The 27,202-nt window shown below is 39.1% G+C and overlaps 6 protein-coding genes and 1 pseudogene across 7 annotated transcripts; 4 read left to right on the top strand and 3 right to left on the bottom strand.

Annotated features, from left to right (window-relative positions):
* Nucleotides 1–1,736: 1,736 nt before the first annotated feature.
* Nucleotides 1,737–3,038, bottom strand: LOC128366244 (trypsin-2-like). Its single transcript, XM_053326928.1, has 5 exons — nucleotides 2,886–3,038; nucleotides 2,564–2,745; nucleotides 2,203–2,453; nucleotides 1,985–2,121; nucleotides 1,737–1,871 (listed from the first exon to the last, which is right to left on the bottom strand). Exons 1-5 carry the CDS (start codon nucleotides 3,036–3,038, stop codon nucleotides 1,737–1,739), a joined length of 858 nt encoding a protein of 285 aa, XP_053182903.1.
* Nucleotides 3,039–3,392: 354 nt separating this feature from the next.
* Nucleotides 3,393–4,694, top strand: LOC128366243 (trypsin-2-like). Its single transcript, XM_053326927.1, has 5 exons — nucleotides 3,393–3,545; nucleotides 3,686–3,867; nucleotides 3,978–4,228; nucleotides 4,310–4,446; nucleotides 4,560–4,694. The coding sequence occupies exons 1-5, from the start codon at nucleotides 3,393–3,395 to the stop codon at nucleotides 4,692–4,694; spliced, it is 858 nt and encodes a 285-aa protein (XP_053182902.1).
* A 1,977-nt stretch (nucleotides 4,695–6,671) lies between these two features.
* Nucleotides 6,672–7,659, top strand: LOC128366133 (trypsin-2-like; the record flags this gene model as incomplete). The annotated part of the gene is made up of 4 exons (XM_053326811.1): nucleotides 6,672–6,832; nucleotides 6,943–7,193; nucleotides 7,275–7,411; nucleotides 7,525–7,659. Coding segments are annotated over 4 exons (684 nt in total), but the record flags the coding sequence as incomplete, so codon positions are not given.
* A 2,607-nt stretch (nucleotides 7,660–10,266) lies between these two features.
* On the bottom strand, nucleotides 10,267–11,074 carry LOC128367125 (trypsin-1-like; annotated as a pseudogene).
* A 2,023-nt stretch (nucleotides 11,075–13,097) lies between these two features.
* Nucleotides 13,098–14,592, top strand: LOC128365908 (trypsin-1-like). The gene is made up of 6 exons (XM_053326530.1): nucleotides 13,098–13,140; nucleotides 13,249–13,399; nucleotides 13,524–13,774; nucleotides 13,962–14,098; nucleotides 14,260–14,361; nucleotides 14,455–14,592. Exons 1-6 carry the CDS (start codon nucleotides 13,101–13,103, stop codon nucleotides 14,500–14,502), a joined length of 729 nt encoding a protein of 242 aa, XP_053182505.1. The 5' UTR covers nucleotides 13,098–13,100; the 3' UTR covers nucleotides 14,503–14,592.
* Nucleotides 14,593–16,707: 2,115 nt separating this feature from the next.
* On the top strand, nucleotides 16,708–27,114 carry LOC128366240 (transmembrane protease serine 11G-like). Its single transcript, XM_053326925.1, has 13 exons — nucleotides 16,708–16,927; nucleotides 17,009–17,145; nucleotides 17,259–17,360; nucleotides 17,473–17,508; nucleotides 21,311–21,403; nucleotides 21,940–22,213; nucleotides 22,335–22,423; nucleotides 22,558–22,636; nucleotides 24,822–24,978; nucleotides 25,273–25,371; nucleotides 25,472–25,635; nucleotides 26,576–26,712; nucleotides 26,820–27,114. The coding sequence occupies exons 1-13, from the start codon at nucleotides 16,801–16,803 to the stop codon at nucleotides 26,970–26,972; spliced, it is 1,647 nt and encodes a 548-aa protein (XP_053182900.1). The 5' UTR covers nucleotides 16,708–16,800; the 3' UTR covers nucleotides 26,973–27,114.
* Nucleotides 20,802–23,782, bottom strand: LOC128365907 (trypsin-2-like). Of its 2 annotated transcripts, none has more exons than XM_053326527.1 (5): nucleotides 23,772–23,782; nucleotides 22,319–22,502; nucleotides 21,972–22,218; nucleotides 21,284–21,420; nucleotides 20,802–21,165 (listed from the first exon to the last, which is right to left on the bottom strand). In XM_053326527.1, exons 1-5 carry the CDS (start codon nucleotides 23,780–23,782, stop codon nucleotides 21,013–21,015), a joined length of 732 nt encoding a protein of 243 aa, XP_053182502.1. In that variant the 3' UTR covers nucleotides 20,802–21,012. The 2 variants fall into 2 exon arrangements, with proteins under 2 accessions (XP_053182502.1, XP_053182504.1); XM_053326529.1 differs by lacking the exon at nucleotides 23,772–23,782 and adding an exon at nucleotides 22,569–22,623 and having other exon boundaries at nucleotides 21,972–22,231; nucleotides 22,323–22,476.
* Nucleotides 27,115–27,202: the final 88 nt, after the last annotated feature.

Genomic DNA, 27,202 nt, shown 5'->3' with positions numbered 1-27,202 from the left:
TACTCTGCTGATTGGTGGTAATACATCAGGCACTGATAACACGTGTACATGGCTTAAACTGTCATGTTTGTCAATCTTTTTAGAAGAATATTAAATGTAATTGTAAAGAATGGACACTGAGTAAAAATACATTTAAACACATTTTAAAATTCAGTGTAGCAAAAGTGTGCATTCATAAGAAAATAATTATCCATATGACATGGATTGATTGATCTTTGATTATGTAATGCTGTGAATTGTAGGTAATTATCAGAAAAAATAAAAAGAATTGAATTAAAGGCAATAAGAAAAAGGTCAACAAAAAACAAACAAAACAATCAGCTGTGATAATCATTATTCAGGATTCAATACAGAGCATGGACTTCTGTTCACCTTTATTTGGTACATTCAGTAGGATTTATACTTCTGTTTATACTGACTCATTCAGTTTATAATACCCAGCCGCATGTTATGGCACCAAATATCAGATTATCATCAGGTCATCAGATCAAAATTTCCACAGAATGATTTACTAAAATAATTATATTTGTCACATTTTAATAGAAAGCACATCTCAGTCTCAGTTTAGTCTATAGCCATTTTTTCCTCTGTAAGTTTCCAGGACTGTTTATGTAATCTTGTCTCATTGTCCAGACTGTGGATACACTGTATTTTTATTGAGTCGGTGTCTACTTCAGGTGTCTCTCAATGAAAAAATTTATTTCCTCGCAATTATTAACATGACTGCATTGTATTTATTTTGTCTATAACACTTATTTATCTGTTTATGTACGTCTGTCCACTCTGTGTGATTATTGAAATAAATTGAGCCGACATTACTGTTTTGAGGTAAAGTGTTGTTTGCAAAATGACTTATATTTGGTTTTAGGTAATTCTGACTGTAATGAATAGAATCATGTTCTTATGTTGTTGAAACGTTTAGGAAAAAATCTAAATCATAAGCCAACAAACACATTAAATATACACCCTAACATTAAATGCAAACAACGGTCAACACAAAAGTAATACCAATATTTAGGCCTTTATATGTCATGATTTATTATAACAATATAATGTGTGATATCAAAAAAGACAATTGGCATGTATTTATTATAAATGATTCATTGATAGTTCCATTGAAACAAGGTTTTTGAGCATGCTTTATCACAAGCTGCAGTATTATGAACATTCAAGTCACATACACATGTATCTTTAATTAATATAATTGGCTTATTTTCACAATGATAAGGATTGTCATTTTACCTGTTTTGAATGTTAAAATACAGTAAATACAGTGGATACAGGATATGCATAATATGCAGCAGTAGTTGCCTTGTTTCCACTGTATCATGAAGGACAGTGAACTGTTTGAAAACCTCAGTGAAAAATCAAGGCTGGGTTTTACAGTCCTGTGATTAGATTACCACAATGTAGGAAGACAAAAGCAAAAAAATGGAAAGAACAATTGTATTGAAGTCAAGGTGTAAGACTTTATTGATTCAGATGTTAAATAGCTGCACATTGTTCAAAACTCATCATCATTACTAGAAGTAAAATGATGGAGGAAAGGCAGCAGAAGAAGATGGTGGTCGCATGATCAGATTTAATAGCTGGCCATGGTGCGCTCCAGCCAGTCGTTGAAGATGCACACCTGTGAATGGAGACAGAAAGATGTTAGTTAGGACAGACAGACATCAGTGTATATGTTGAATTTCAGCTGGACATGCAAAATGTGAAAGTTCAATTGAAATAGTGATTTAATTTATAATAAAGAGATATTTTAGCTTTACCTTGGCGTAGACACCAGGGTGGTCCCTCTCAGCACATCCGTATCCCCAGGACACAACACCCTGCAGCTGACCGTTGCACACAACGGGGCCACCAGAGTCACCCTGACAACAGAAAGTATAGTGTGAGATGAAGTTCAATTCCAAATATTCCAATCAAAACTCATCATGACTTGTTTCATACAGCTATATTTCTGCATGGACACTGAATTACAGACCTGGCAAGAGTCCTTGCCGCCCTCCAGGTATCCAGCGCAGAACATGGCATCGGTGATCATGCCAGGGTAGGAGTTGTCACAGTCTCTGTGAGACAGGATGGGGATGTTCAGGCACTGCAGCTTGTCGCCATCAGCAGCTGGAGAACAAAAGCAGATTTAGAGGAAACTGGAACTACACTGCAGGAAAAATAAAGTGCGGTGCTGGAGTTCCTACTCACTGGAGCTCATGGTGTTGCCCCAGCCAGAGACTGTGCACATGGTGCCAGCGGGAGCACAGCTGGTGGGAAGAGCCACAGGCTGCACATACTGGTTGAGGGTGGCGGGCTCGCTCAGCTTGATCAGCATGATGTCATTGTTGATGTTGTAGGAGCTGTAGTTGGGGTGGCGGATGACACGGGAGGAGCTGATGAACTGCTCGGTTCCCTCGTTGACCCTGATGTGGTGCTCTCCAAGACGCACCTGCACACGGCTAGAGAAAGACAGAAGACAGGAGATTAGTGCAAGAACACACTAAAATGACTATTACATACAAATCTGGATTCCACTAGTATCCTGGGAAAACATGAAGAATGTGCTTACGACTTGTAGCAGTGAGCAGCAGACACAACCCAGTTCTCGTTGACCAGGGAGCCACCACAGAAGTGGTAACCAGAGTTCAGAGACACCTGATGGGGCTGAGAATGAGCGGTGCACTCATACCCTCCGACGATCTTGTCGTCGTCAATGGCAACTGAAAACACACAGAGAGCCAAACAGTTAGCCTTCAAGTGAATTTTGTTATAATTCAGTGATTAGGCTTATTGGTTAGGAGGCACATATACTCACAGGCAGCTCCGATGAGCAGAACGAAGACAAGAGACCTCATGGTTGCTATGTGATCTTGACGATGAAAGGACTTCACCAGAAACCCTGGTTTATATGGAGAGGTACCTCCTGCTTTCCTGCTGAACACACCTCCCAAAGTTGTTTTCGACCAATCACAATCCTGGAAAACTGATAGCAGGTACTCTGCTGATTGGTGGTAATACATCAGGCACTGATAACACGTGTACATGGCTTAAACTGTCATGTTTGTCAATCTTTTTAGAAGAATATTAAATGTCACTGTAAAGAATGGACACTGAGTAAAAATACATTGAAACACATTTTAAAATTCAGTGTAGCAAATTTTCTTATTGCCTTTAATTCAATTATTTTTATTTTTTCTGATAATTACCTACAATTCACAGCATTACATAATCAAAGACCAATCAATCCATGTCATATGGATAATTATTTTCTTATGAATGCACACTTTTGCTACACTGAATTTTAAAATGTGTTTAAATGTATTTTTACTCAGTGTCCATTCTTTACAATTACATTTAATATTCTTCTAAAAAGATTGACAAACATGACAGTTTAAGCCATGTACACGTGTTATCAGTGCCTGATGTATTACCACCAATCAGCAGAGTACCTGCTATCAGTTTTCCAGGATTGTGATTGGTCGAAAACAACTTTGGGAGGTGTATTCAACAGGAAAGCAGGAGGTACCTCTCCATATAAACCAGGGTTTCTGGTGAAGTCCTTTCATCGTCAAGATCACATAGCAACCATGAGGTCTCTTGTCTTCGTTCTGCTCATCGGAGCTGCCTGTGAGTATATGTGCCTCCTAACCAATAAGCCTAATCACTGAATTATAACAAAATTCACTTGAAGGCTAACTGTTTGGCTCTCTGTGTGTTTTCAGTTGCCATTGACGACGACAAGATCGTCGGAGGGTATGAGTGCACCGCTCATTCTCAGCCCCATCAGGTGTCTCTGAACTCTGGTTACCACTTCTGTGGTGGCTCCCTGGTCAACGAGAACTGGGTTGTGTCTGCTGCTCACTGCTACAAGTCGTAAGCACATTCTTCATGTTTTCCCAGGATACTAGTGGAATCCAGATTTGTATGTAATAGTCATTTTAGTGTGTTCTTGTACTAATCTCCTGTTTTCTGTTTTTCTCTAGCCGTGTGCAGGTGCGTCTTGGAGAGCACCACATCAGGGTCAACGAGGGAACCGAGCAGTTCATCAGCTCCTCCCGTGTCATCCGCCACCCCAACTACAGCTCCTACAACATCAACAATGACATCATGCTGATCAAGCTGAGCGAGCCCGCCACCCTCAACCAGTATGTGCAGCCTGTGGCTCTTCCCACCAGCTGTGCTCCCGCTGGCACCATGTGCACAGTCTCTGGCTGGGGCAACACCATGAGCTCCAGTGAGTAGGAACTCCAGCACCGCACTTTATTTTTCCTGCAGTGTAGTTCCAGTTTCCTCTAAATCTGCTTTTGTTCTCCAGCTGCTGATGGCGACAAGCTGCAGTGCCTGCAAATCCCCATCCTGTCTCACAGAGACTGTGACAACTCCTACCCTGGCATGATCACCGATGCCATGTTCTGCGCTGGATACCTGGAGGGCGGCAAGGACTCTTGCCAGGTCTGTAATTCAGTGTCCATGCAGAAATATAGCTGTATGAAATAAGTCATGATGAGTTTTGATTGGAATATTTGGAATTGAACTTCATCTCACACTATACTTTCTGTTGTCAGGGTGACTCTGGTGGCCCCGTTGTGTGCAACGGTCAGCTGCAGGGTGTTGTGTCCTGGGGATACGGATGTGCTGAGAGGGACCACCCTGGTGTCTACGCCAAGGTAAAGCTAAAATATCTCTTTATTATAAATTAAATCACTATTTCAATTGAATTTTCCCATTTTGCATGTCCAGCTGAAATTCAACATATACACTGATGTCTGTCTGTCCTAACTAACGTCTTTCTGTCTCCATTCACAGGTGTGCATCTTCAACGACTGGCTGGAGCGCACCATGGCCAGCTATTAAATCTGATCATGCGACCACCATCTTCTTCTGCTGCCTTTCCTCCATCATTTTACTTCTAGTAATGATGACGAGTTTTGAACAATGTACAGCTATTTAACATCTGAATCAATAAAGTCTTACACCTTGACTTCAATACAATTGTTCTTTCCATTTTTTTGCCTTTGTCTTCCTACATTGTGGTAATCTAATCACAAGACTGTAAAACCCAGCCTTGATTTTTCACTGAGGTTTTCAAACAGTTCACTGTCCTTCATGATACAGTGGAAACAAGGCAATTACTGCTGCATATTATGCATATCCTGTATCCACTGTATTTACTGTATTTTATCATTCAAAACAGGTATAATGACAATCCTTATCATTGTGAAAATAAGCCAGTTATATTAATTACAGATACATGTGTATGCGACTTGAATGTTTATAATACTGCAACTTGTGATAAAGCATGCTCAAAAACCTTGTTTCAATGGAACTATCAATGAATCATTTATAATAAATACATGCCAATGATCTTTTTTGATATCACACATTATATTGTTATAATAAATCATGACATATAAAGGCCTAAATATTGGTATTACTTTTGTGTTGACCATTGTTTGTATTTAATGTTAGGGTGTATATTTAATGTATTTGTTGTCTTATGATTTAGATTTTTTCCTAAACGTTACAACAACATAAGAACATGATTCTTTTCATTATAGTCAGAATTACCTAAAACCAAATATAAGTCATTTTGCAAACAACACTTTACCTCAAAACAGTAATGTCGGCTCAATTTATTTCAATAATCACACAGAGTGGACAGACGTACATAAACAGATAAATAAGTGTTATAGACAAAATAAATACAATGCAGTCATGTTATTAATTGTTAGGAAATAAAGTTTTTTTATTGAGACACACCTGAATTAGAAACAGACTCAATAAAAATACAGTGTATCCACAGTGTGGACAATGAGACAAGATTACATAAACAGTCCTGGAAACTTACAGAGGAAAGAATGGCTATAGACTAAACTGAGACTGAGATGTGCTTTCTATTAAAATGTGACAAATATAATTATTTTAGTAAATCATTCTGTGGAAATTTTGATCTGATGACATATTTGGTGCCACAACATGCGGCTGGGTATTATAAACTGAATGAGTCAGTATAAACATCCTCCTGAATGTACCAAATAAAGGTGAACAGAAGTCCATGCTCTGTATTGAATCCTGAATAATGATTATCACAGCTGATTGTTTTGTTTGTTTTTTGTTGACCTTTTTCTTATTGCCTTTAATTCAATTCTTTTTATTTTTTCTGATAATTACCTACAATTCAGAGCATTACATAATCAAAGACCAATCAATCCATGTCATATGGATAATTATTTTCTTATGAATGCACACTTTTGCTACACTGAATTTTAAAATGTGTTTAAATGTATTTTTACTGAGTGTCAATTCTTTACAATTACATTTAATATTCTTCTAAAAAGATTGACAAACATGACAGTTTAAGCCATGTACACGTGTTATCAGTGCCTGATGTATTACCACCAATCAGCAGAGTACCTGCTATCAGTTTTCCAGGATTGTGATTGGTCGAAAACAACTTTGGCAGGTGTGTTCAGCAGGAAAGCAGGAGGTACCTCTCCATATAAACCAGGGTTTCTGGTGAAGTCCTTTCATCGTCAAGATCACATAGCAACCATGAGGTCTCTTGTCTTCGTTCTGCTCATCGGAGCTGCCTGTGAGTATATGTGCCTCCTAACCAATAAGCCTAATCACTGAATTATAACAAAATTCACTTGAAGGCTAACTGTTTGGCTCTCTGTGTGTTTTCAGTTGCCATTGACGACGACAAGATCGTCGGAGGGTATGAGTGCACCGCTCATTCTCAGCCCCATCAGGTGTCTCTGAACTCTGGTTACCACTTCTGTGGTGGCTCCCTGGTCAACGAGAACTGGGTTGTGTCTGCTGCTCACTGCTACAAGTCGTAAGCACATTCTTCATGTTTTCCCAGGATACTAGTGGAATCCAGATTTGTATGTAATAGTCATTTTAGTGTGTTCTTGCACTAATCTCCTGTCTTCTGTCTTTCTCTAGCCGTGTGCAGGTGCGTCTTGGAGAGCACCACATCAGGGTCAACGAGGGAACCGAGCAGTTCATCAGCTCCTCCCGTGTCATCCGCCACCCCAACTACAGCTCCTACAACATCAACAATGACATCATGCTGATCAAGCTGAGCGAGCCCGCCACCCTCAACCAGTATGTGCAGCCTGTGGCTCTTCCCACCAGCTGTGCTCCCGCTGGCACCATGTGCACAGTCTCTGGCTGGGGCAACACCATGAGCTCCAGTGAGTAGGAACTCCAGCACCGCACTTTATTTTTCCTGCAGTGTAGTTCCAGTTTCCTCTAAATCTGCTTTTGTTCTCCAGCTGCTGATGGCGACAAGCTGCAGTGCCTGAACATCCCCATCCTGTCTCACAGAGACTGTGACAACTCCTACCCTGGCATGATCACCGATGCCATGTTCTGCGCTGGATACCTGGAGGGCGGCAAGGACTCTTGCCAGGTCTGTAATTCAGTGTCCATGCAGAAATATAGCTGTATGAAATAAGTCATGATGACTTTTAATTGGAATATTTGGAATTGAACTTCATCTCACACTATACTTTCTGTTGTCAGGGTGACTCTGGTGGCCCCGTTGTGTGCAACGGTCAGCTGCAGGGTGTTGTGTCCTGGGGATACGGATGTGCTGAGAGGGACCACCCTGGTGTCTACGCCAAGGTAAAGCTAAAATATCTCTTTATTATAAATTAAATAACTATTTCAATTGAATTTTCCCATTTTGCATGTCCAGCTGAAATTCAACATGTACACTGATGTCTGTCTGTCCTAATTAACGTCTTTCTGTCTCCATTCACAGGTGTGCATCTTCAACGACTGGCTGGAGCGCACCATGGCCAGCTATTAAATCTGATCATGCGATCACCATCTTCTTCTGCTGCCTTTCCTCCATCATTTTACTTCTAGTAATGATGACGAGTTTTGAACAATGTGCAGCTATTTAACATCTGAATCAATAAAGTCTTACACCTTGACTTCAATACAATTGTTCTTTCCATTTTTTTGCCTTTGTCTTCCTACATTGTGGTAATCTAATCACAAGACTGTAAAACACAGCCTTGATTTTTCACTGAGGTTTTCAAACAGTTCACTGTCCTTCATGATACAGTGGAAACAAGGCAATTACTGCTGCATATTATGCATATCCTGTATCCACTGTATTTACTGTATTTTATCATTCAAAACAGGTATAATGACAATCCTTATCATTGTGAAAATAAGCCAATTATATTAATTAAAGATACATGTGTATGTGACTTGTATGTTCATAATACTGCAGCTTGTGATAAAGCATGCTCAAAAACCTTGTTTCAATGGAACTATCAATGAATCATTTATAATAAATACATGCCAATGATCTTTTTTGATATCACACATTATATTGTTATAATAAATCATGACATATAAAGGCCTAAATATTGGTATTACTTTTGTGTTGACCATTGTTTGTATTTATTGTTAGGGTGTATATTTAATGTGTTTGTTGGCTTATGATTTAGATTTTACAACAACATAAGAACATGATTCTTTTCATTATAGTCAGAATTACCTAAAACCAAATATAAGTCATTTTGCAAACAACACATTACCTCGAAACAGTTTACACTGACTTATTCAGTTTATAATACCCATCCGCGTGTTGTGGCACAAAAATATGTCATCAGATCAAAATTTTTATACAGAATGATTTACTAAAATAAGTATATTTGTCACATTTTAATAGAAAGCACATCTCAGTCTCAATTTAGTCTATAGCCATTATTTCCTCTGTAAGTTTCCAGGACTGTTTATGTAATCTTGTCTCATTGTCCACACTGTGGATACACTGTATTTTTATTGAGTCTGTTTCTACTTCAGGTGTCTCTCAATAAAAAAAACTTTATTTATTATTTGCAATTTTATATTTCCTCACAATTTTTAACATGACTTTTTTGTTTTGTGTTTATATTGTATTTATTTGGTCTATAATACTTAATTATCTGTTTATCTTTGTAGGTCCTCTGCAGTGTGTTGTTGCTCTCCATGAAAATTGAGCTGCCATTACTGTTTTGAAGTAATCTGTTATTTATATTTGCCAGAATTGTAGGTAATTCTGACTAAAATGAACAGAATCATGTTCATATATTGTCCTGAATTTTTAGAAACAATGTGAATTATAACAAAAGACTACAAACAAAATAAATATGCATCCAAACATTAAGGACAAAAAATGGTCAGCACAGAGGTAATACCAACATGTAGGCCCTTATATATCACAACATATCATAATTGGCATGTATTTAAGATAAATTAGGCATTGGTAGTTTTGTTCATACAAATTGCAGTATTATAAACATTCAAGTCACTAACACATGTATCTCTAATTTATGTAACTAATGATCAGTTAACTTTGACTGACTGTCCGTTCATTTGTTGCTGGAAAAATTCTTCTTGTTTGAATCAGTTTCATTTAAACATTTTGTCTGGCCTATTTTCACAATGATAATGTTTGTAATTTGACCAATTTTTATATAAAAATACAGCAAATATAGTACATACAGGAGAAGCAGGACAATGTAATCAGTAATTGCCTTGTTTCCACTGTATCATGAAGGACAGTGAACTGTTTGAAAACCTCAGTGAAAAATCAAGGCTGGGTTTTACAGTCCTGTGATTAGATTACCACAATGTAGGAAGACAAAGGCAAAAAAATGGAAAGAACAATTGTATTGAAGTCAAGGTGTAAGACTTTATTGATTCAGATGTTAAATAGCTGCACATTGTTCAAAACTCATCATCATTACTAGAAGTAAAATGATGGAGGAAAGGCAGCAGAAGAAGATGGTGGTCGCATGATCAGATTTAATAGCTGGCCATGGTGCGCTCCAGCCAGTCGTTGAAGATGCACACCTGTGAATGGAGACAGAAAGATGTTAGTTAGGACAGACAGACATCAGTGTATATGTTGAATTTCAGCTGGACATGCAAAATGTGAAAGTTCAATTGAAATAGTGATTTAATTTATAATAAAGAGATATTTTAGCTTTACCTTGGCGTAGACACCAGGGTGGTCCCTCTCAGCACATCCGTATCCCCAGGACACAACACCCTGCAGCTGACCGTTGCACACAACGGGGCCACCAGAGTCACCCTGACAACAGAAAGTATAGTGTGAGATGAAGTTCAATTCCAAATATTCCAATCAAAACTCATCATGACTTATTTCATACAGCTATATTTCTGCATGGACACTGAATTACAGACCTGGCAAGAGTCCTTGCCGCCCTCCAGGTATCCAGCGCAGAACATGGCATCGGTGATCATGCCAGGGTAGGAGTTGTCACAGTCTCTGTGAGACAGGATGGGGATTTGCAGGCACTGCAGCTTGTCGCCATCAGCAGCTGGAGAACAAAAGCAGATTTAGAGGAAACTGGAATTACACTGCAGGAAAAATAAAGTGCGGTGCTGGAGTTCCTACTCACTGGAGCTCATGGTGTTGCCCCAGCCAGAGACTATGCACATGGTGCCAGCGGGAGCACAGCCGGTGGGAAGAGCCACAGGCTGCACATACTGGTTGAGGGTGGCGGGCTCGCTCAGCTTGATCAGCATGATGTCATTGTCGATGTTGTAGGAGCTGTAGTTGGGGTGGCGGATGACACGGGAGGAGCTGATGAACTGCTCGGTTCCCTCGTTGACCCTGATGTGGTGCTCTCCAAGACGCACCTGCACACGGCTAGAGAAAGACAGAAGACAGGAGATTAGTGCAAGAACACACTAAAATGACTATTACATACAAATCTGGATTCCACTAGTATCCTGGGAAAACATGAAGAATGTGCTTACGACTTGTAGCAGTGAGCAGCAGACACAACCCAGTTCTCGTTGACCAGGGAGCCACCACAGAAGTGGTAACCAGAGTTCAGAGACACCTGATGGGGCTGAGAATGAGCGGTGCACTCATACCCTCCGACGATCTTGTCGTCGTCAATGGCAACTGAAAACACACAGAGAGCCAAACAGTTAGCCTTCAAGTGAATTTTGTTATAATTCAGTGATTAGGCTTATTGATTAGGAGGCACATATACTCACAGGCAGCTCCGATGAGCAGAACGAAGACAAGAGACCTCATGGTTGCTATGTGATCCAGTCGATGAAAGGACTTCACCAGAAACCCTGGTTTATGTGGAGAGGTACCTCCTGCTTTCCTGCTGAACACACCTCCCAAAGTTGTTTTCGATAAATCATAATCCTGGAAAAAGGATATCGGGTTTTCTCCTGGGTGGGTGGGAATGTTAACACATGTGCTTGGTTTAAATTTTAATTTTTCTTTATCTTTTTAGATGAATATTAAATGTAACTTTAAAGAATGGACTCTGAGTAAAATACATTAAATGCATTAAAGTGTGCATTCATATGAAAATAATGATCCATATGACATGGATTAATGTATTGCTTAATTATGTAAATTATTGTGTAATACCTGCATGTCTGTCAAAGTAGTTCACTTATCTGAGGAACATAAAGTACAGTATCTCATGGAATCTCTAACGACTGTTTCTAAACATTTCATGTGACATACTTTCAGCGTGTGCTCTACAGGCAATTGCATCTCTGTTTAGCAGAAAACGTATTTTGTTATCGTTATCCTTGACATGGATGGAGTTCTGCTGTGAAGACATGGCAGCAGCTCTGCAGATGGCCCCGTTCACAACCACAACTGCTGATTGCGGCTTTCACAGGAAAACCAACCAACATGTTTACACTTGAAAAAATGTTGATTCAGGAAAGTGACAAGAGATGAACAACAAGAAACTAAATTACTTCTTTGCACAATAGGTACATGAAATCAATGAGGACACTTCTCAGTGAACAATGTTTACACAGGATTGCACATTATTATTAAGTTGTCAAACCACTGGCTTTTTAAAGTTGACACTTTCTTTTTCTTGTCTACAGTAATCTGATGTTTCAGAAAATGGTTTTATTACATTGTTTGAAGTGAATAGGAGTAGTGAATTGTATTGACTAAAATCAATACAAAAAGTTATATCTGACTACATAATAAACTAAATTCTCCATCAAATAAGACGGTGCCAAAGTTTGGTACATTCAGACGCATCAGTCTTGAGCAGAATGCACGAGCTGGGCCCATGCCAGAGTACAATGTTATGTTCCTCTCTGGCAGTTGTTTGTTCTGTGTTTGAGGGTGCACTTCTACCATTTACCAGTTGAGAAATCTCATGAACATCATTATACTGTACCTACTAAACAGAGTCATGGTGTCACCATGTGTAACTCTATAATAGCGCTAAAACTACACATTGTAGTATAGTGGGAAAACAGTGCAAAGCTGACTTATTTTCTTAAATTAGTTGAATGGATTATCATTACTTTTCAAGTCTTTTTTCAAGTAGAAGTTGTTGTAGCTCGTTTTACTTTGTTGTAAAAGCCAATGAGTTCACTCAGCATGATAGCATTTGTCCATCTGACTTAAACCTCAAATCCTTTCTTACAGTGTACTGCTACAATGCGGCATATTAAGCATGCACAACAAACTATTAGAGGATGAAGGTGCATGATCCCAAAAAAATACAGTCTATCCATAATGTTCAGAGGGATTTAAAATCCACTATCTACAGTATGTTCTTTTTAATGGTGATTGTATTTTGAATGATTGTACAATGGCTGGATTTGACTGTTGTGTAAAATGTCAAACAGCAATAGAGATAAAAAGTAAATAGAAAATATAATGGACTGCAATATTATTTACCAGTGCATTTGTACAAAATAATCAGACCTTTGGATGATTTGATTCAATTTAATGATATAAGATATATGTTTCAGTCATATGTTAAAGTGCTTGTAAGTAAAGTTTATGTACTCAAAGTAGACCTTTAAGTGCTGGCAGACTCATCTGTGACCTGACCTTGAGCAAAGGCACTATGTGAATAAACAATCTGTACCAGTCATATTGAGTCGGATATCATTGGATCACAAGCCAGTGATTCTTTGAGGTCATTCACCTTGAATGAACCACCTACACCTAGTGGCCAATATCTCACTGTCAACCTTTTTTTGGTAATGATTTAACCAATCAGGCAGCTTGAAGATATATAACTGGGATTTGGGTAACCTGCCAGCATAACACTGCAGCCATGAGGTCTCTGGTCTTTGTTCTGCTCATTGGAGCAGTTTGTGAGTATGATTCAGTACTCGTAGAGATGGTTGACTATAATGTCTTATACACAGTATAATGCTAGCAGCAATCTGGGAAGTATATCTGATGCTCTTATCTGTTTTCAGTTGCCACGGAGGATGACAAGATTGTCGGAGGGTTTGAGTGCACGCCCCACACAGAACCCCATCAGGTGTCTATGAATGCTGGTTACCACTTCTGTGGTGGCTCACTGGTCAGTGAGGACTGGGTTGTGTCTGCTGCTCACTGCTACAAGTCGTAAGCACATTCTAGATATTTTCTTATGACTGACTTATTAATGGTGGAATAAATATTCAAAATATAGAAAACTAGCATCTATTTCTTGTTCTATCCATCTTTTTCCATCCTCTATCTCTTCCAGTCGCATTGAGTTGCGTTTGGGTGAGCACCACATCAAGGTCACCGAGGGCGGTGAGCAGTTCATTAGCGCTTCCCATATCATCCCACACCCCAATTACAACCGCTACACTCTTGAAAATGACATCATGCTGCTCAAGCTGAGCAAGCCCGCCACCCTCAACCAGTATGTGCAGCCTGTGGCTCTGCCCACCAGCTGTGCCCCCGCTGGCACCATGTGCAGAGTCTCTGGCTGGGGCAACACCATGAGCTCCAGTGAGTAGGAACTCCTACACTGCACTTTTGCATTTTAAACTGTAGTTCCAGTTTCTTCTAAATGTGTTTTGTTTTCCAGCTGAAAAATATCACAGACCAAACATAAAGCTCATTTGTAAATTAAGTGGCACACAATCTCCAACAATACATGCGTCCTGCTTTCCTCACTTCTGTTTTCTTGGTACAGCTGCTGACAGCCACAAGTTGCAGTGCTTGGACATCCCCATCCTCTCTTATGAAGACTGCAATAACTCCTACCCCGGTATGATTGACAACACCATGTTCTGCGCTGGATACTTGGAGGGAGGCAAGGACTCCTGTCAGGTGCATATCTCTGCTTTTCAATCACGTACACAACTGCACTTCATGACCTTAATGTAGTAAAGCAATGGACGTGTTTACAATGTAATGTTAATGTTAATTAATGAAAATAATATGTGTAGTGTAAGTGCAGTGTAAGTGTAATCATCCTCTGTCTTTCTCAGGGTGACTCTGGTGGTCCTGTTGTGTGCAATGGTGAGCTGCAGGGCGTTGTGTCTTGGGGCTATGGATGTGCTGAGAAGGACCACCCTGGTGTCTATTCCAAGGTAACACTTCACTACATCAACTAAACATAAAACTCTCATAATGCTCAATGTGGTGACACTGTAACAAACTAACTAATGTCTTCTCATTTTCAGGTCTGTGTGCAGACTGAGTGGCTGCACAGCACGATGGCCAGCAATTAGCTTGACCATTCAACCTCCACATCAGATGGACAAACCAACATTATGAGCTGCACAAATGCCATCTTTTTTACAAAGTTGAAAATGTGCATCAAATAAAGTTTTTGAATTGAATGATTGTTTTTTCTCTTCAATTATAATTTTCATAATAGTTCTTTTATTTTATCTTGTGTTTTAGGCTTGCACAGCACTTTGGTCAACTAAGGTTGTTGTAAATGTGATATAAAAATAAACTTTGACTTGATTGAATCATTATTATTATTATTATTATTATTATTATTATTATTATTATTATTATTATTATTATTATTATTATTAATATTATTATTATTATTATCTATCTACTGAAAATGTTTGTCCAATTAATGCAAAAAAAAAAATATCTTGGTGCTGTTGCAGTGGGTTACAGGTCATTATTGTGAATGTGTGAATTAAACTCATGGTTGAATGCTTAAATAAAATTAATTATGTCGATTCTTATTCCTTTATTGCCCATGACTTAATATTACAAACTATTGAAATATATAATTATTTCCAAAAGAAGAATCATTTCACCATCACAAAAAAGACTTTTTTTTGTTTCACTCTGAGACCAACAGAACAGAAATGAAATATAACCCTATAAATGTGATAGGTGACTTTATATGCCTAAAATTCTATAATTCTAAATTGAGCCTGTCCATATACAGTAATCCATATTCCATATAATCTAACACACTTACATTTTTTGGTCTTACTTTATTTTATCAAATGTATTCATTTTATTCTTAGTCTTTTAGTCTCATCGGTTTTTGCTATTTTTAATTTTCTTGGCTGCAAAGGGGGTAATCATTTGTTTTTCATGGCACACTCAACCATCATATCTGAATTTAGTTTTCAGGTTACATGTGCTGAGAAACACCCAGCTGCTGAGATACTGAGTCCACACACATCTAAATATAGAGGTGATGTGTTTACCTGTGCACCTGTGCGACCAGAGAAACATGAGCAAACATTTAACAAACTGTTGGTGCATTTATGTATTCACCAAAATAAATGTAGCAATGCTTAGTAATCCACTAAAAAGATCTGTATTCAAAAGTTATAAAAGTAGTAGAATCACAAGTTGTGAAAACCTTTTCAGATGTTGTTGATACATTATTATTGACGGATGAGAGAGAAGAAGTGGTGGAGCTAGAAAAAGTCAAACTTCAGAGATAGCTCTGTATTTACTACTCCTCCTTTCTTAGAACTTTTATTCTGCAGAATAAAAACTGTAGCTGTTGATTAACAATACTTCACACAGAAGATCCAAAAGACTGGAGTTTGTTTTTGACAATATTCATGTAAAGATATAAAATCCTCCAGAGAAAAATAAATTGAATGCACGTGTGGCTATAAAAATCATTCAGTAATGATGTAGCAATCTAGTTAGGAAAATGTTCTCATGACACAAATGTTTGATATTATCATGACAATTAGTGAAAACATAACAAAACCAGAGTCAAACTAATACATTCATTAGATATAATTATATTGAGGGTACTTGTAGATAATAAACATGACTACATCAAGGTGATCTACACTTATATTTTCTGTCAGAGTTTTACAAATTTGCTGACAAGAAAGTTTCATCCTTATTTTGACAATTCTAGAAATGGACCACTAACCCTAATATCCTGCTGCAGTGATTGGCTCTCCACTGACCAATGAAAATGGCCGCCAAGCAGGGTGCGTCTCCTGACAGTGGATATAAACCAGGGTTTCTGGTGAAGTCCTTTCATCGACTGGATCACATAGCAACCATGAGGTCTCTTGTCTTCGTTCTGCTCATCGGAGCTGCCTGTGAGTATATGTGCCTAACCAATAAGCCTAATCACTGAATTATAACAAAATTCACTTGAAGGCTAACTGTTTGGCTCTCTGTGTGTTTTCAGTTGCCATTGACGACGACAAGATCGTTGGAGGGTATGAGTGCACCGCTCATTCTCAGCCCCATCAGGTGTCTCTGAACTCTGGTTACCACTTCTGTGGTGGCTCCCTGGTCAACGAGAACTGGGTTGTGTCTGCTGCTCACTGCTACAAGTCGTAAGCACATTCTTCATGTTTTCCCAGGATACTAGTGGAATCCAGATTTGTATGTAATAGTCATTTTAGTGTGTTCTTGCACTAATCTCCTGTCTTCTGTCTTTCTCTAGCCGTGTGCAGGTGCGTCTTGGAGAGCACCACATCAGGGTCAACGAGGGAACCGAGCAGTTCATCAGCTCCTCCCGTGTCATCCGCCACCCCAACTACAGCTCCTACAACATCAACAATGACATCATGCTGATCAAGCTGAGCGAGCCCGCCACCCTCAACCAGTATGTGCAGCCTGTGGCTCTGCCCACCGGCTGTGCTCCCGCTGGCACCATGTGCACAGTCTCTGGCTGGGGCAACACCATGAGCTCCAGTGAGTAGGAACTCCAGCACCGCACTTTATTTTTCCTGCAGTGTAGTTCCAGTTTCCTCTAAATCTGCTTTTGTTCTCCAGCTGCTGATGGCGACAAGCTGCAGTGCCTGCAAATCCCCATCCTGTCTCACAGAGACTGTGACAACTCCTACCCTGGCATGATCACCGATGCCATGTTCTGCGCTGGATACCTGGAGGGCGGCAAGGACTCTTGCCAGGTCTGTAATTCAGTGTCCATGCAGAAATATAGCTGTATGAAATAAGTCATGATGAGTTTTGATTGGAATATTTGGAATTGAACTTCATCTCACACTATACTTTCTGTTGTCAGGGTGACTCTGGTGGCCCCGTTGTGTGCAACGGTCAGCTGCAGGGTGTTGTGTCCTGGGGATACGGATGTGCTGAGAGGGACCACCCTGGTGTCTACGCCAAGGTAACTTTAAAATAAGAAGGCTACTCAGTCAACATGCTGTGTCCTGTTAAACTGTCCTTAGGCTACCTGAACTGCATTGACACATCGGTTCACTGTTCTGTCTTCATTTCAGGTCTGCATCTTCAACGACTGGCTGGAGCGCACCATGGCCAGCTACTAAGTGATCCAAACAAGTTCAGTCAAGCAGCTCAACATCGATCGCTGTTTAGTTTCCATCTTTTGTACTGAACAATATGACAAATAAACCATTTGAAATAGATCATTTCAGTCTTGTTTGTGTGAAATTTCAAAGAACAGTTTCTTAAGTATTCTTCAGAAAATGTAGTTCTTTCTCATAAAGTTTTATTCCTCATTGTTAATGATTGCTGAGGTCCACCACATGAGAGCCAAACACACTGGAGATAATAAGACTCCTCTGAAAAAACCCCACATTAAATAAAACCAAATATTGGACAAGTTTGAAATCCACATTTCATTTTCCATTTTAAGTCTCCTACTATAGTTTACTGAGTAATTATTGACAGTTATTACTTAACAGTAATGAGTTAGAGTTCAAAACCAAATCCAACACTTATTATTTTTGTTCATAAATCAATAATTTATTTAAATAATAAAAAAGAGAGGTGCCACAAACATTGAATAACTAAACAAAGTGTCAATGCATTATTTATATCCACAACATAATTGTGATCGCTGTTGCCTTAGGAATATCCTAACATCCAACGTTGATGTATTATTATTTTCAATATAGTAATATTTTATTTAACTTACACTGATGGCATTTTTATCCAGAATATCTTGTCTAAAGCATAATGACCTCCAATATTGCTGATCTTTCTTCCTCAGTAGGATTTCTTTACTTATTTGAACTCAAGTTCAGTTTAGTTTTTATTGAGCTGTGGACAATCTTCAGGTACTTCCGCATTATACAGTAGGAGTCTCAAACTGATTAGAAGATGGATGTCTGCAGTGTTTTTTGCTAATTAATAATTTCATTTCATTACCCTGCCTTTGAATTATGAATACATTATTTATAAATGGATATGCAAACTGATTTTGAAATCACTTGAAATTATACATATTGTCATTAATTTGCTTGCGTACCCCATTGATATTCCATCTCATCTATTTCTGTATCTTGTGTCATTGTTATAATGATGAAGAGGAATATTCCACTTTTCTAAAGCGGTGATGCACTCATGGTGCATTCATTGCAGTCTTCTTTCTGTCAGTGGAAGACTGATGGAAGATGCTGCTGTGCAACTGTCCATTGATTGATTTCAGGCAGCTGACTGCTTGTTATAAATGTGTCAAACAGGATATGCAGCATCACTTGGTCAAAACTGACTGCTGACAGCTGATGTTTCAACCAACAGCTTCACCCTTTCATGGACAAGAAAACATGGCAATTGTGTGAAGTGAAGTAATCATAGAATTTCTGAGTATCGTAATGTTAAACATGCGTGATGACACCAGTTTGACAACCTGTAGATTTGTTTTTTTTTCTTACTAATGCTGTCAGGTGATCAGTCAAAATATGCCAGACTCCTTGATCTTTCTATAGCTAAGCTTTAACCCTTACATATTGTTTATATTCTGACCCTTCAGAGTGGGTCATTTTTGGCCAAGCTCAATATCCCTTTATAATTAGTCCCTATACCAAATATTGAACCACAAATGTATTTTGCATCCATATATATCTTATCAGCCATTATTAAATGTGTGATTAATCCTATTGGGTTATATCAAAAATACATTCACTCTATATCACACTGTATTAAGATCTTATGTTGTCTGAAACAAGAGAACAAAACAGCCTTAATTATTTCTATGAATATTATACGAAGTGAAGGATGCAACAATATTTTTGAGTGGTAAGTTTCATTATAAGCATTAAAACCATCAATCAACACTGCCCATAAATCACATGCCTCATTTTCTGTCAATTGTACACAATCAACTCTGCATTGAGTGTATTAATCATAAAACAAAACAATCAGGGTTGCATATTTCAAACTAACAAAAATACAAAAACACAAATTTTTTTCTCCCTTTCTTTTGTCTACTTGTGGCTGCAGACAGATGAAGGTGAGATTCAGACTATTGTGCTGATGTGCAGGCGTGCTGTGCAGGCTCAGGCATTTTTTATATAGAAAGCTGCCTTCCACTGGTAATTAAAGACTTTGACTTGTTACTTTGTATAGGCTTCTCACTTCTCAAAATGAGGCATGTGATTTATGGACAATGATGATTGATGGTTTTAATGCTTATAATGAAACTTACCACTCAAAAATATTGTTGCATCCTTCAGGGTGAGAAGCTCGGTCATCCGGGAGGAGATGAGGTGGCTCGGGCATCTAGTTAGGATGCCTCCCTGACTAGTGAGGTGTTCAGGGCACGTCCCACCGGTAGGAGACCCCGGGGAAGACCCAGGACACGCTGGAGAGACTATGTCTCTCGGCTGACCTGGGAACGCCACGGGATCCCCCAGGAAGAGCTGGACGAAGTGGCTGGGGAGAGGGAAGTCTGAGCTTCCCTACTTAGGCTGCTGCCCCCGCGACCAGACCCCGGATAAAGTGGCAAGAAGATGGATGGATGGACTTTCTATAGGCCTATTTGCAGGTGCAGATACCCACATGGGTGGAAAATGTAGCAAACACAGACAATTTATAATTTCACCTTTTCTAAGATTCCACAAAACTACCTTTAAAATCCCTTTGAATATATATGGTTCAAATATGACCTGGAACACCCTCTATTTATACCAATTTTGAAATATTTCCATATTTGTATATTCTGGGTCACTTTAGGAAATGTCATTAAAAGATGTAATTAAGGATGTTTTCAAAATGATTCAAATTTGAATATCATTTTTTATTTTCACACTGTTGAGCACCAAAGTTGTAAAGACTATAATACAATTTCATCTTCAGCTATACTAATTTTAAATGACAAAATGAATGACAGATACTACAAGGGGGACCTTTCTGTGCTTTGGAAAAAGAATTGGGCTTAATTTCAGACTCTTGTAGCCTATGCTCTTTCTTTACAGGAAGACACAGATAATCAGCACTCAAGAAACAAAATCTAAATGATTGCAGTGTTCATGTGCCCCTAGAAGACTAAAAAAATGTTATTAACACTATTCAAGCAGCATTTGAAAGCTGAACAACATGTGTTAATTGTTTTTGATGGAATCTTATGGAGTGATTGTGTGGTGATATAAGAAAAAGCAAATATACGCACAATATGTTGGATTTACTTACAAGCTCAGTTTGATTTGTGCACTGACACCATCTGTGTTTGTTTGATTGTGGTTTATATTTGCTTTGGTAAAAATCTCAACCTGGATTTGAAATAAATAATTTTGAATAAAGAATCATGTCTACAAGAGCAGATACAGCACTGCATTGTCAGCAATAATAAAGACACTGATACATCTCAGAATTGTAGATTTTATTGATTGTGTCTTGACTGAACACATCTCACATCTCTTCTTCTGTCTCTTTTCCACTGTTTCTCCTCTGTCTACTCTCTCACACACTCCTTTTCTTTCTCACACAACCCACCACCCCATCCTGTTGCTGTCTCCTTCAGATTAAATCTATCTCTGGTTTCCACTCTGTCATGTTGTGTGATGGGAGATCACAGCCTAGCTGTATGTGGAGAGAATATCGTTGATCCAGGGCAGCAGAGAGCACACTTTGGTATAAACGCCTGGGTAGTTAGGCTGAGCACAACCATTGCCCCAAGAGACAACACCCTGCAGCTCCCCGTTACAAACCAGAGGACCACCAGAGTCACCCTGAGCAAGGGAGAGAAAGAGGAAGAGGGGGAAGATATGAGATATGAGGATTTAATTTATTACATGTATACACACTATCCAGCCTTATCTCATGTGCTGTGTAATCATGTCAAAATACCTGACAAGAATCCTTGCCTCCCTCCAGGTATCCAGCGCACACCATTTGATCAGTGATCTGGCCAGGGTAGGAGCCATCACAGTCCTTGTCGGACAGAATGGGGACTTCCACACACTGGAGGTAAAATGGGTTGAACACTGCAGATAAGATCAAGAAAAAAAACAACAGATAAGTGGGTCAGAATTTTTTATGTGAGTGAGCAACATCACAGAATATTAAACTTCTATAAGCATTATAGAAATAGCTATTAAAGTATGTAATTATTTATGTTAGTATAGATGCCCTTAAGGCCCTGTGAAAACAAAAAAGTATTTTTTTTGTTGGTTGTAAGCCAAGCCATCTTGGTATTTGCTATGAGCAATAGTGCTTGTATGTTTCCCCAAGGGTTAATGATTTATTTCACCAAAGTGTGGACATTTCTGTGATACGTGGTCAGATGATTGACTTCAGCTTTAAACACAGAGGGAAACCTTTCATGAAAGCAGTCAAGAATTTACTGTAGCCGTATCAGGTTAAAGGATTCTAATGTATGGAAGGCCACGAGTATGATAATTTATCATGTTTTGTTTCCTCAGGTGATCTTAACACAAACATTTTTGCCTGTGTTGTCTGTGATAACACAACATTTTCTACTATCATGAGAAAACAATTTTTAGGGATTTCTTTGTGAAGATGAGGTGCACCTCACCTTGATCAGTGTAGATGTTGCCCCATCCAGACACCATACACATGTCTCCAGGTTGGGCGCAGGCTTTGGGCAGGGCCACAGGCTTGACATACTGGTTCACAGTGACAGGGTGTGCCAGCCTCATCAGCATGATGTCGAAGTCCAGTGTCTGGTAGTCGTAACTCTGATGCCAGTAGATGGCATCCACAGACATGTACTGCTCAGTGCCCTCGTGCATCCAGATGTGGTTTTCACCCAGGATGGCAATCTGTGAATAGGGGCTGAAAAAAAAGAGAGGGCACAAAAACAACATGATTCTCCAAACCATAACGTCCTCAGAGAAATGTGTAAATACAGTAATGTAATACAAACTTTTGCCAGCAGTGGGCGGCAGAGATGATCCACTTGTCGTTGATCAGGGAGCCGCCACAGTAGTGGTAGCCAAGGTTCAGGGACACCTGCCAGGGCTGAGAGTGAGCTTCACATTGGTAGCCACCCACAATCCTGTCATCCGTAGGGGCTGCCGCTGTGGTGTAAAGGTGAAACAAAATGCTGCTTATAATAATTACAATTCTTTTTCTACCCAAAACCTTTGTACATACTGCAGATGTGCTTTACCTGCAGCACCAAGGAGTGTAAGCACGATCAGGCCAATCATCTTGTGGCTTCTTACGACCAGACTGGACGTAAATGATATGTCGCTCACTGCATTTATACCTCAACTCCTCTATGCCCCTCCATGCACCCTCCTACTCCCTCCACACCTTCATACCTCCACCCAATTCTTTCTACCCAACCCAATCTCTGTTCCACTCCTCCTGTCCCAATTCCGTGCTCTGAAAAAACAACCTTATCTTATGTGCTACATCCATCCCCTCAGTTAATGAGTGAGCCACATTTAACTTGCCAGATATCACACAGAACTGTCAACGAATTAGATTCAAAGGTCCAGACTAACCTCTAGCGTATTTTTGTCCTTGGGTAGTGTTTTTTTTAAAAAAAAGCAGCATCTGGTATTTTTTCCATTACCAGGGCAAATGTCTCAACTCTTTCTACTGGTACACGTGTTTTTCAGGGTTTTTTCCAGACACAGTAAATTATTAGTACCCAGCCAGATCATATTAAGATTTAATCATTTGCATTTATTAGAGGTTGAAGACTATTGATTGCTATCTGACACATAAAAGGGAATTACAATATGTTGATTAAACTTTAATCCTGCCAATTGATAGATAGTTAGTTATTGTTTGTGCGAGGTGTGCGACTGCTCTGTGGTTGAGCTCGGTGAGGTTGGGTGTGAGATGGTTAATGATCTTAGATGCGGTTTGTGCTATTTTTGTTAGTTTGTTTCTGTTAGTGGTGGACAGCATGTTGTAAAAACAGGGTGAACAGTACAGGAGGATGGGTTGAATGGTGCTGGTGCACAGTAGTGACAGAAGGTGGAGGGCAACATAGAGGGCACGGAGTTTGTGGATGACATGGAGTCTCTGTTGGGACCTTTTGTGAATGTTGGTGGTGTGTTGATCAAATGTCAGTTTATTGTCTATGGTGGGTCCGAGGTATTTGAATTGGGGTATCACAGATCCCACAGATCTACTTTTTGTCATATCTCACAGTAGGGTTGATATTATATCATTATCGTGATATTTTATAGATATCAACTTAGATTTTGAATATCATGAAATGGAATAAGTCTTGCCTTTTCCTGCTTTTAAAGGCTGCATTACAGTAAAAATGTCATTTTTTGAGCTTAACAGGCTGCTTTATTATCTGCCTTTATCCACTTAGTCATTATATCCACATTACTGATGATCATTTAACAAAAATCTCATTACATAAATGTTTTTTTAAAGCACCAATAGTCATCCCTACAACATTTTCAACATATTGATATTGAGATATTTGGTCAAAAATATTATGATATTTGATTTTGTCAATTTGTCAATCAATTTGTTCCTAATGACTTGTTCCTGTTTCTGTTTAATTCATGCTTTTTAAAAATACCAATGTATTGGGGTCTGTGGGACTGTAGTTTTAACAAATGGAACTATTTATAGATTTCACACTATGTTCCAAGACTGCAGATAAGTTTTTTCACACCTATTGGGTTTTATTTAAGGTTAACTAAAGGGGCAGGTGAAAAACAGCACATTCATTAAGCACATTTATTTACTTTTTAAAAATGTCTTTAACAAAAACTATCATTGATACAACGTTTGGCAGTGAAGTCCTAAGATTAACAAACAACAATCTATTCCCCTGAATCTTTGTATATTATAGCCTAACAATGAGTGAGCCATGAGAATTATAAACAGCTGTTATATATGTAGAGACCTTGGCCCGCATTTATGAATAACTTGCACAGTTTGTATAACCAAAGAGTGTGTGATATGATGTGGCTGATGTGGGCAAACATGAAAATAGGACTGTGATAAGAGAGTAGATTTGGGTGGAAACTTAGTACCCAGAGGTAAGAACAGAGTCTAAGAACACAGATGGGGTCAACATACTGAGGGAACAGTGGGGAGGGGGGGACGGGCAGAGCACTGCTGGGCTGGTAGGATATAAATGTGAGCTGGGTAGTGTTCAGGTGTCTTCTGATCGTTCACCAGACACTATGAGACTTCTCGCTCTGCTGCTGTTGGTCGGAGCTGCTGGTAAAGACACAGACATACACTTCTACAGACATACGCAAATAGATACATACAGCACCAGTCAAATATTTGGACACATTTCAAGCAAATAGGCCTGTACATGTATATTCAAATGTTAAATATTTGAAGGGAAGCTGTGGTTAATAAGTGAACCACACATCTTCTTTCTGTCCCCCTCCATCTCTATTAATGTATTTGTGTGTGTGTGTGTGTACAGCGGCAGTTCCTCGTGAGGATGGCAGGATCATTGGTGGACAGGAGTGTGAGCCTAACTCTCGTCCATTCATGGCCTCCCTCAACTATGGCTACCACTTCTGTGGTGGGGTGCTCATCAACAAGCAGTGGGTTCTCTCTGTTGCTCACTGTTGGTACAAGTAAGTACACATGGATAGGGCAAAGACTGCTCTTCTTCTATATTTAACCACTAATCTTGGTTGATTTATATAATGTCTTTGTTTTGATATAAAAACAACTGCAAACATCTGTAGGCAGAAGACTAACGCTGTCTTAAAAATCTTTGACCATATGTTAAAGTAGTGTGGTCTTGTAATATAGATATAAACTGAGAGATTAGGAATGATGAAGAGATATAATGAATAATTATACTGAAAGCATTAGGGTTTTTCTGCCACTGCATTTTTTTTAGTATGTTACACCTCCTCTTTCAGCCCCTATTACATGCAGATCATGCTGGGTGAACATGATGTACGAGTGTTTGAGGGCACTGAGCAGCTTGCGAAGACCGATACCATCATCTGGCACCCTAGGTGAGTGAAAGACAATGAACCATCCTGTGTGTAAATCTTCTTTACAAATGAATGATCATCTGATGTTTCTCATTCTTATTTGTTCTTTCTCTGTGTGCAGTTATGACTACCAGACCCTGGATTACGACATCATGCTGATCAAGCTGTACAACCCTGTGGAGGTGACAGCCGCAGTCGCACCCATCTCATTGCCCACAGGATGCCCAGTTGGTGGGCTTCCATGCTCTGTGTCTGGCTGGGGTAACACTGCCCTGGATGGAGAGGGTAGGTTGATAATAAAGATATAGAGATTTTATTTTATAGTTACAGTTACAGGTAGAGTGTGCAAAGGACTGAACGTTGATGAAAACTTTGTTAAATGTTGACAACATAAATACTTAAAGCCACTTTACACTTATAGCACCTTTTAAATTATTCGGATATATTATATATTTTTTTAATCATTATTATACACAATATTATTTATCATATTATATCATATTCTTTAGTTTGTGGAAAAAAATGGACAATCCCGATGATAATGGTCCATGTTGCTTTCAATCCATTCATATCAGAGTTTGTCTGCGTAAAGGATTTGTGTAATTTTTTTAAGGCTGCCACTTGAGGGTATCTTTGTTGGACATTTTTAAAATTCCTCACAAAGCAGTTGTAAATATAAGCCTGGTGATATTCAACTGTCACCTTCTCAGAAAATCCAAAGAAAAAAAAAGGAAACCACAATAAATGAATCCTACCAATAAGTATTGTCTTGTATTGCCTGTCCTGATATAGTGTATTTTATTCATCTGTGCCACAGACCTTTGTTGGTTTCCAAAAACTAATAATAATACATCATTGAGCACTAATCACACATCACACTCTTGCACTAAGTGATATCGATCTCATTTCAGTGAACATAGGCACTGTGGTTTATTTTGAGCAAACTCAACATACACTGTCCTGCTGCTGTAAATACTTACCAGTGTACCAAATCCATTGCAATTCACCAACAGATACAACATTTACTCATGTTTTAAGAAATAAACCTATATGTTTGTGACCCTTTTTTCTCAAAAATATTTACATCTTAAGCAAGCACAAGCTGGGGAGGTCAGGAATATTTAGATTGCTTGAAATTTAGATTGATTAATGATCTTTAAGATGATGTATCTACTGAAGTTATCAGAGCCATCTCAGAGGTTTCTCTGTGTTCTGTCTGTTACAGTGAACATGCCCACACGTCTGCAGTGTTTGGATGTCCCCGTAACGGATGAGCAGGACTGTGAGAACGCTTATCCTGGTATGATCACGCGCAGGATGTTTTGTGCCGGATACATGGATGGAGGCAGAGATGCATGCAATGTAAGTTTTAAAAGCTTCCAAAGACTAGCTGGACCCACAGCTTTGCATGTGTGGTAAAATCAATCACTGGTCTCCTTGCTGATACTCAATCCATCTGTGCTTTTCAGGGTGACTCTGGCAGCCCCCTGGTGTGTCTGGGAGAGGTCTATGGCCTGGTGTCATGGGGACAGGGATGTGCCCTCCCTGGCTATCCCGGTGTCTACGTCAAAGTGTGCGAGTTCCTTTACTGGATTGAAGACGTCTTTGCAGCCTACCCATAAAGAAATTACTCATTTTCCCTCCTCACTTCTTCAACTTATTCCCCTCATTTCTCTGCCCCACCCTCTACCTTCCCTCCTATATAACTCTTACCAATTCTCCCTTTTTTGAGGCTTTCTCTTGTGCCTGAACTCTTTTGCATTTTAACACCATTGCACAAGTTTTCCTTCACACTTCCAGACTCAAAACATGAATGCCAGAATGTGAACAAACACAAAATAAAACCAACTGG

Source organism: Scomber japonicus, chromosome 10 (assembly GCF_027409825.1).
Source record: "Scomber japonicus isolate fScoJap1 chromosome 10, fScoJap1.pri, whole genome shotgun sequence".
Lineage (NCBI taxonomy): Eukaryota > Metazoa > Chordata > Actinopteri > Scombriformes > Scombridae > Scomber > Scomber japonicus.
Note: the sequence above shows the minus strand (reverse complement) of the source record. Positions and strands in the feature narration are given on the sequence as shown.

Excerpts from the sequence above, each read along its gene's own strand:
- LOC128365908 (XM_053326530.1), top strand. The coding sequence starts at position 13,101 with ATGAGGTCTCTGGTCTTTGTTCTGCTCATTGGAGCAGTTT. Across the intron at positions 13,775-13,961 it reads GGGCAACACCATGAGCTCCA|CTGCTGACAGCCACAAGTTG; the intron begins GTGAGTAGGAAC and ends TTCTTGGTACAG. Across the intron at positions 14,099-14,259 it reads GAGGCAAGGACTCCTGTCAG|GGTGACTCTGGTGGTCCTGT; the intron begins GTGCATATCTCT and ends TGTCTTTCTCAG.
- LOC128365907 (XM_053326529.1), bottom strand. The coding sequence starts at position 22,608 with ATGATTGGCCTGATCGTGCTTACACTCCTTGGTGCTGCAG. Across the intron at positions 22,477-22,568 it reads TACACTCCTTGGTGCTGCAG|CGGCAGCCCCTACGGATGAC; the intron begins GTAAAGCACATC and ends TTTACACCACAG. Across the intron at positions 21,421-21,971 it reads CAACATCTACACTGATCAAG|TGTTCAACCCATTTTACCTC; the intron begins GTGAGGTGCACC and ends TCTTATCTGCAG.
- LOC128366240 (XM_053326925.1), top strand. The coding sequence starts at position 16,801 with ATGCTGATCAAGCTGAGCGAGCCCGCCACCCTCAACCAGTATGTGCAG. Across the intron at positions 16,928-17,008 it reads GGGCAACACCATGAGCTCCA|CTGCTGATGGCGACAAGCTG; the intron begins GTGAGTAGGAAC and ends TTTGTTCTCCAG. Across the intron at positions 26,713-26,819 it reads GAGGCAGAGATGCATGCAAT|GGTGACTCTGGCAGCCCCCT; the intron begins GTAAGTTTTAAA and ends TGTGCTTTTCAG.
- LOC128366243 (XM_053326927.1), top strand. The coding sequence starts at position 3,393 with ATGTACACGTGTTATCAGTGCCTGATGTATTACCACCAATCAGCAGAG. Across the intron at positions 3,546-3,685 it reads CATATAAACCAGGGTTTCTG|GCTAACTGTTTGGCTCTCTG; the intron begins GTGAAGTCCTTT and ends ATTCACTTGAAG. Across the intron at positions 4,447-4,559 it reads GCGGCAAGGACTCTTGCCAG|GGTGACTCTGGTGGCCCCGT; the intron begins GTCTGTAATTCA and ends TTCTGTTGTCAG.
- LOC128366244 (XM_053326928.1), bottom strand. The coding sequence starts at position 3,038 with ATGTACACGTGTTATCAGTGCCTGATGTATTACCACCAATCAGCAGAG. Across the intron at positions 2,454-2,563 it reads GCTGCTCACTGCTACAAGTC|CCGTGTGCAGGTGCGTCTTG; the intron begins GTAAGCACATTC and ends GTCTTTCTCTAG. Across the intron at positions 2,122-2,202 it reads GGGCAACACCATGAGCTCCA|CTGCTGATGGCGACAAGCTG; the intron begins GTGAGTAGGAAC and ends TTTGTTCTCCAG.